Source organism: Schistocerca nitens, chromosome 8 (genome assembly GCF_023898315.1).
Source record: "Schistocerca nitens isolate TAMUIC-IGC-003100 chromosome 8, iqSchNite1.1, whole genome shotgun sequence".
In the NCBI taxonomy this organism is placed as follows: Eukaryota; Metazoa; Arthropoda; class Insecta; order Orthoptera; family Acrididae; genus Schistocerca; species Schistocerca nitens.
The window spans coordinates 330,780,244-330,788,870 of record NC_064621.1 but is presented as its reverse complement, the minus strand read 5'-3'; the positions used below and the strand labels follow the sequence as shown (position 1 = coordinate 330,788,870).

At 40.7% G+C, this 8,627-nt stretch overlaps 1 protein-coding gene across 1 annotated transcript in view; it reads right to left on the bottom strand.

Annotated features, from left to right (window-relative positions):
* Positions 1 to 2,505: 2,505 nt before the first annotated feature.
* LOC126198932 (ionotropic receptor 93a) overlaps positions 2,506 to 8,627 on the bottom strand; it is a 151,910-nt gene continuing 145,788 nt past the window's right edge. Inside the window, exon 10 of the mRNA XM_049935570.1 lies at positions 2,506 to 3,166. Coding sequence (XP_049791527.1) covers positions 2,930 to 3,166 — 237 coding nt within the window. The 3' untranslated portion in view covers positions 2,506 to 2,929. The remainder of the gene's footprint in view (positions 3,167 to 8,627) is intronic.

Here is an 8,627-nt window from a genome sequence, read left to right as displayed (position 1 = left end):
CACGCTATTTACGGTAGTTTACTTATTTGTTACCGAGAAACTAGTTAAATTACCGTGAAACAATAAACAAACACGTTTACAAAATTTAAGCCTAAGCGCGACTTCGCGAAGTTACGATCTTTTCGTGTTTTCTGAAAAAATACGCAAAGAAAAGTCAAACCTTTAATGGCAAGACTAAACGATACACTAATGCACGTATTTAATTTGTTGTCGGCGTTAAACTAAATTATATTCCTGTCTAAATCACTTAACTTTCTGGAAATGGTTTCTAGCGTCACTTACTCGGCGGCCATCTTGGAACTTCAATATTGTCTGGTTTAGCGATGAAGCCCACATTCATTTGGATGGGTTCATCAATCAGCAAAATTGGTGCATTTGGGGGACTGAGAATCCGCATTTCACACTTGGTGTGCAGTGTTCAGTCATGGAATAATCAGTGTGATATTCCATGGTGGCATGGTAACTACCAAACAGTACATGAAGGTTTTGGAAGATGATTTCATCCCCATTATCCATAGTGATCCTGATTTCAACAAGATGTGGTTCATTCAAGATGGAGCTTGATCCCATCAAAGCAGGAGGGAGTTCAACATTGGGGAGCACATTCTGGCTCTGGGGTACCCAGAGACCTCGATTGGCTGCCATATTCTCTGGATCTGAACACACGCGACTCCTTTTTGCGGTGCTGTATTAAAGACAAGGTATACTGCAATAACCCCAAAACCATTGCTGAGCTGGAAACAGCCATTCAGGAGGTCATTGACAGCATCGATGTTCCAACACTGACACATCAGCGGGTCATGCAGAATTTCGGTACTCGTCTGCACCACATCATCGCCTATGATGGCAGGCATATCTAACATGTCATAACCTATCTGGATATCTGTAGTGATGTTTACATGTTGAATAACGTGTGTGCACACAATAGTTTGTAAAAAATTTAGATTTTTTTCATATAGTTCAATAACTGTCATCCTGTACCTTCCAGTTTTGTAATGTGACATATTTCTGAAATATGCAAATTTGTAAGCATGAAGAATAAAGATGTAGAATTTTAATATTGTTTGTTTTCTTTTGGTGGCTGAAAACTTTCCCCATAAAAAATTTGGAGTCATTACTTTTCAGCATGCCCTCATAGAATACTACTACTGCAGAGTGAACATTATAGTGTTAATAGGACTGGATTTTTTTTACTAACGATTTTAAAGTGATTTGTACCTTTGTGTTTTAGAAAAAAATAAGATTGTACTGTTTCATCTTAGCAAAAGTTTAAATTTGGAATATTTCCCTTAAAATTCAAAATGCTCTTAGAAAATTTTGGGCTACAGTCTTATCAAAACAGATTTTAGAAATGTGATGTGGTACAGTACTGGGAAGTATCTTGAAATAGGATTAATTAATTAGTAACTTTTGAACTGTCATATTTCTAGATAAGTTAATTACCTTCTCTGAACACAGGGTGATGTGGGAAAATGACTAATTACTATTTGTAATAGAATGTGTTTGTATAATGTTTGCTGTGATAATGTTTCCATAATAGTATAATTATTCTTTGGAATTTAACAAAAAAAATGTAGGTGTACTCTATCATAGTAATTAATTTTCATGGTGTGCATGATAAGGAAATAAAATAAATCGAAAAGTCCAAGTTAAACTGAGTTCTTAATGAACTTAGTGTTCAACAAATTTGCAGACTCTTTGACACATGAGCTAACATCTTTATGTTGAAAGAGCTTTATAGTCTTGAAAGAGCTTTATTCACAAATGTGTATTTACAGTTATGTGGCATGCACTATGGTAGCATATATACTACATTTTTATTCTGTCAGATTATAAGGGCAATTTCTCATCTTTCCAGAAATATTATCAGTTATCAATACACAACAGTTTTCTCTGAAAACATGGCGAAGATAATAAAATGTGTATATTACATTTCAGTAGTGTAACTAACAATAATATTTCATCACCAGTACAAAAGCTGAAACATAAGCTTTGTTTCTATTTCTGGCTGCCAAAAGAACACCAAATATATATGTCTCTATTGTGAAACATTACATAAAACTGAATTATATACGTTCAATGTAAATAAGAAATGTTATTTTGACCATATGTATTGTATGTGATCAACTGTTTTTAAATAGTTAACAAAACCTCAAGTATAACATGTTTTTAAAAATCAGTTACGTGCTACACACATTACTCCTTTAATTCTTGGTAGCTATATATACGATATTACAAAAGTGCCAATAAAGAACATCAATACTTAACATTATATGTGATTTATATTAAGAGGTCATAGAACAAATAAAGTTATTAAGGATATGGCTAAGGTACAAAAAAGATACAGTTCGATTTTTGTACAATTTACATTCTGTATGGGGGTTAATGGTGAGTAATGAAATGAATGTTTGTTATGATTAATTTCTACTTACTCTTTCAGATGCTGTCACTTCAACTTTACTGATGTTATATTTTGCTTAAATCACATAAAGAAATGGTGTATTTTAAACAGAATGTTAAAAATTGAACCTACGAGGAGCAAACTTGTATGTAAAATACTGTATATAAGTAAAAAATGAAGACAGAATATTACAGTTAAAAGTACGCTGAAACAGTTTTATATTCAATTCTCATCTACAAAAGCACAGGAAAAACTTTGTAAAAGAAGAATAACTTTTCTTTTTTTCTGTGGCCTCTGATAAGCATCAGTATACTCCCTCTTACATACTTCAGCTTTAGTGTGATATAAATAAACCTGTAGTTCTGAAAAAAATTAAGATAATATGATGGTGGCACAAATCTGAACTATTTTTCCACTGTTTCTCATGCTGTTAGATGCCTGCCCTAGCTTACGTATGACATTTGCGTGTTGTGTGAACAAAAGAAATCTACTTCTTACGACTACTGAAATTTTCTTCACTGGTATTATTTAACTTGTGTATTGAAACACATAATTACTGTTTTTCTGCCTTGACAGTGATTTTCTGCTTGATGATTGGAAATCTTTTGTAATGCTGTAGGCTGGCTGTTTAACATTAATTATATTCCCATTTAAGTACATAGTGTACGGTGCTCTGTTGGCTTGTGCCTTTACAGTTTTCCAGTCATCTGGATAAGATGCAGATGCTTCTGCCTGCAGCTCTGCTTCAGCAATACATCGTTTTACCTGAAATTTTTTTATGACATCAATGTAACATCTGAGTCGAAAACTGACAATATTATTAAAAGGGTAGCCTGCTACTCACCATATAGAGGAGATGTTGAATCACAGACAGGCACAACAAAAAGCCGACACACACACACACACACACACACACACACACACGGGCCCCCAGCTACCCCAGGCATGTGTATGAGCTGTGTTTGCATGAATGTGTGTGTGTGTGTGTGTGTGTGTGTGTGTGTGTGTGTTGCCTATCTGTAGTCTTTTTGTTGACCCTGTCTGTGACTTAACATCTCTACTATAAGCGAAGTAGCACTCAATTCATTTCATAATATTGTAATTATTTCATCCTAGGTTTTTCTTACATATCAGACTTGATATTATTAGATCTTAGAGCTCTGTACTACTCTGGTACGGTAAAAAACAAACCAATTTGAAACATATCACATTTTTAAGGTACAGGGTTTAGACAAAAATGTGGAGAAACCACTAGAAATTGTATTTGACCATAAACAGCAGATGTGCAATGTCCTCAGTATGTTGCAAGTGTCATTCATATCCAGAACAGTGTTCTGTGTATTTGTGAGAGCATTATGTTGGAGCTAAATGAATTTGAATGTGTGAAAATTGTTGTTGCTTGTACAGTGCATGCTTACGTAACCAGGTTTGTTGAAGTGTTTGGCGTTTCAAGAGGCACCATATCAAAGATTTTTACAGTGCACAGTGAAAGTTGAAACACATCCACTAAGTCACAATGCAGAGGAAGGTATGTGTTGGGTGATCATGATGGACAGAGTCCACGGCTCATGGTCTTGCAGTAGCGTACTCGCTTCTTACGCACGGGGTCCCAGGTTCAACTCCTGGTGGGGCCAGGGATTTTCTCTGCCTTGAAATGACTGGGTGTTGTGTGTCTTTCATCATCATTTCATCCTCATTCACTCACAAGTCGCCGTAGTGGCATTAAAGTACTTGTGGAGCGCGGCCGAACCGCCCCACGAGGGATCTCGCAGCCACCAATGCCATACGCTCATTATTATTATTATTATTATTATTATTATTATGGACAGTCATTACGAGGACTGTGACAAAAAATAAAGAGTAAGACAGCTGCAAATGTCATTGCAGGACTGAATATCACACTCACAGATCCTGTCAGAACTGAAACAACACAAGGGCAGCTCCATAGCAGGGAACTGCAGGGTAAGCTTGGATTACCAAACTACTCATCAGTGATGTGAATGCCTGTAGCAGGAAAACAAGGTGCCACAGCCATAAAATCTGGACTGTCGAACACTGAAATGCTGCAGTTTGGTTGGATGAGTCTCATTGCACATTTTTTACAACTTAAGGCAGAGGTTGAGTCCCAAGAGTGAAACATGGTGGAGGTTCAGCGATGATTTGGGCACCACATTGTGGTATCTGACAGGCCACATGGTTACTCAGCAAGGGCACTTTACAGCCAAGGATTATGTGACATTTAACCCTCCAGGAATTTTTAAATCTGTGCACACATTGCAGCAAAATTAAAACTCATTCTGAACTGGTAACTGTTTTGACAATGTTCTGACAAGTTTTGCATCTCTCTGGACTGCAACATCCATTAAAGACCTGACTGCATTTGATCCACAGAGACCACAAACAGTAATTACTCCAAGTAGAGAGGCATTTAAGCAGTCGTTCTTCCCACATTTCAGACACGATTGGATGAGGAAGAAACCCTGACATGTGGTACCATGCTAAGTACGATCAACCAACAGATGTATCCTACAAACCATTATACAAAACCCAACATTCCATTGTTATCAGCACTTCCAATTTTCACTAGATATGTTAATGTTGTCACATACAAAAAACTGCATATGTGGGTCATTATCACATTGGCTTAGCATTTCACAGTGTCTGCCCTTTCAGAGTAGATGTGTGCAGGAAATCACATTCCTTTTGCAAAATGCTGAACATTCTGTTATCTGTTCAGTATTTTGAAGACTAAGCATAGTGTCACATCTCAAAGATGTGTTTCTTCATTTAAATCAGGGTTCCAGTCTAATTTAATTCCCTTAGTCTCATTTGGCCCAACTACATAGTTCCTACGTAGTAGGTAGTCTTTTGCGTCAAAAACAAAAAGACCAAATCTCAGTTATTGGAATATTATAGTGTAGGCAATAGAGAATTACGCAGTACTTGTACTACACCTAATAAGCTTTGGTTGAGGAACTAAAAGCAGTGAACCAAAGCAGAATCATGAGAAACTGAGAAGAGGGCCAGCTTGCCATCTTGGAACGAAACACTTTCCCCACTTCCTGGTCTGTACTTGGATGGATGGGAACATTCACTGCCATAAAGCCATTGTTTTTTGTGAACAATACTGAGAACAAGTTTGGTGAAGTGGAGTCTCTCAGTAAGATGTGGTTGGGCTCCCTGTTGATCAAAGCTTCTTCTGCCACCCATTCTGCAGCTATTAGTGATCTTGGCAACATCCCAGTGTCTGTTACCCCTCATCAGCCACTGAATATGGTCCAGGGAGTGATTTTTCATTGGGACCTCATCCCGCAAACTGATGAGGAACTCCAAGGTAATCTAGAGCGATGTGGCGTTCACTTTGTTCGACATGTGCAGAAGGGTAATAAGGACAACCACACTGATACCAGCGCCTTTAATTTGGCTTTTCAGAGAGATACCTTCCCAGAGAATGTCAATGTTGTGTGCTACCCATATGATGTGAAGCCATACATTTTGCCACCCATGAGGTGTTTTTTGTGCTTGCTGTACAGTGGACTCTCTGTGACTATGGACACCTACTCCTTGAGGGAAGTCCCTGTGTTCCACCACCTGTGTGTGTAAATTGTCATGACTGCCACTCTCCACAAATATTCGATGTGCAAACCATGAATGCCACACCGATTCCTTTGGACTCCTTACGAATGTCTCTCGTACATGCTCAACATTCACTTCACTCACACTGGGATGTCTGCTTCTCTTTGCCAGGCTCAAGCAACCCATCATAATGAATTTGTTGTGCCAGTGGTAAATGGCCTTCCTTGTTGGTGGCTTCTTACCATACTTAGTTCTAAACATCCGTTGAACAGCTGTAGCACACTTGTTTTTGTTGAACTCCAGCACACAGAAAGCTCACTCCGCACCTGAACTCGCCATGTTTGTGACTAGTGCTGACTATTGGCAAATTACCAAACTACACTGTGACAGTATACATGAAAAAAAAAAAAGAAAAATATTTCTGGGTTTCTCTTCAAAACGACATATGTATGATATCTGTACAATGTTTGGTTCTTGTGCAATAAATAATTGAAAGTGTTCCTGGACCTTATGTACGCCCTGTACGACTGACTCCTCCTAGTGTTGATTTCTTCAATTTTTGCCTCTTTTACATCCTTTCCTCCTCCTCCCTCTTCCTTACCTCAACCCCGTTTCCCCCTCCCCTTCCCCTCCTGTGCAGTCCCCATGCTCTCCCATCCAGGTGCTGCTCCTCCTCCGCAGCCAAAGAAGTGCCCCCCTTCTTTGGCACCCACCAGTGATGGGGCTCCCCCCCCCCCCCCCCCAGGACTTCTCCCCCCTGACGTCTCTCAGGCTGGATACTTGCTATCACAACTGTGCCACAAGATGTATGCCCCAAGGTTGCTCACTCACTTTTGGTCTTGGACCTTGCAAAAGGACGTGTGTCCTGTCCTCATCCTCCAAAAGAGAAGAAGAAGAAGTATAAGTCCCACGACAAGGCCTTCCCTGTGCCTACAGAGGTGCCATCTCCCCTCTCACAACCTGAGTCTCACCTCTTTACGGATATCGTCCCATCCTCATCGGTTATGACCACTAAATGAGTGACCTGACATTTCTTAGGCTTCTTTGTATCTAATCTGGACTCTTGCCACATGCTAATCCACTGGAATTGCAATAGATGTTATCATCACCTACTGGAAATACAATACTTTGTTGCCTCTTCCCCTGCATTCAGTCTCACTCTTCAAGAAAAGCACTTCTGCGATGACCACTTTCCAATGTTTCATACTCATCGGGCATTCTGTGGGAATAGTGCTGGCTCTGGGATAGCATCTGGAGGGGTCTGCACTTTGGTTTGCACCACTGTCATCAGTGACTGGATCCCCTTTCATACCAACCTTGAAGCAATGGCAGTACGAGCGCGAACAGCCTCGAAATCACCATTTGCAATGTCTACCTCCCTCCAGGTAGGCCACTTGAACTGCCTACATTAATGCGGCAACTTCCTCCCCCTTGTCTCCTCCTTGGGGACTTCAACATGCTACCCCCTGTGGGAGAGTGCCACTTCGACAGGTAGGAGTCTAATTGACCAACTTATTACAGACTTTGATCTGTATCTCCTCAATGACAGATCCCCTACCCAATTCAGTGCCACACATGGCAGCTTTTCTGCTATTGATCTCATGATCTCCTTCCCTGCTCTTGTTGCCTCCCTACATTGGTCACCTCATGATGATCTTCATGACAGTGACCACTTTCTGGTGATTCTGTTGTTCCCCTGGCACTGCAACACAGACAGGCCCACAAGTTGGGCATTCAAGAGGGCCAATTGGCCTTTATACATGTCTGCTGTGCATTTCAAAACCTCTCTCTTGATTCGGTTTTGCAAGACGGTGGCACTGCTATCCCCCTGTCCACAGATCCCATTCAGTCATTGACCAGTATTGTGGTGGACCAAAGATGTAGCAGATGTCCATGACTGCCAATGGGTACTGCTATGATCTAAATGACACCCTTCACAGACCAACCTCATCACTTTTAAGAGTCTTCATGCTAAGGCCAGCTAACTTATTCAACAGAGTAAAAAGGAATGCTGGGAGCATTATGTTTCCTCCCTGCAGACATTACACTCTTCATTGTAGATTTGGTACCAGGCTCCATAGCCTTCTGGACTAACAGCAACTGTCAGCTGTTCAGGGTGTTATCCTATAGGGTGCTCTGTGTACTGATCTATCAGTCCTTGCAGAACACCTCACAACACACTCTGCAACAGCATCAGCATCTTCTTCCTATCCTGCTACCTTCCTCCAGCAGAAATGACTAGTTGAAGAAATCTCCCTCTCTTTCAATCCTGCCAAGATGAAGCCTATAATGAACACTGAATGGAGATTTACGCAGGCACTTACCTCTTCACATGATGTGGCCCCAGGCCCAGATTCCATCCACAACCAGATGATCCAACTTCTGGATGTTACCCAGAGGCCACATCTACTCAGAGTTTTCAACCACATTTGGCTCATGGGTGCCTTGTCCACCCCGATAGCTGAGTGGTCAGTGTGATGGATTGCTGTCTTATGGACCCAGGTTCGATTCCCGGCTGGGTCGGGGATTTTCTCCACTCAGGGACTGGGTGTTGTGTTGTCTTCATGATCATTTCATCCCCATCCAGTGCCCAGGTCACCCAATGTGGCGTCGAATGTCATAAGACCAGCACCAAGGCGGCCGGACCTGC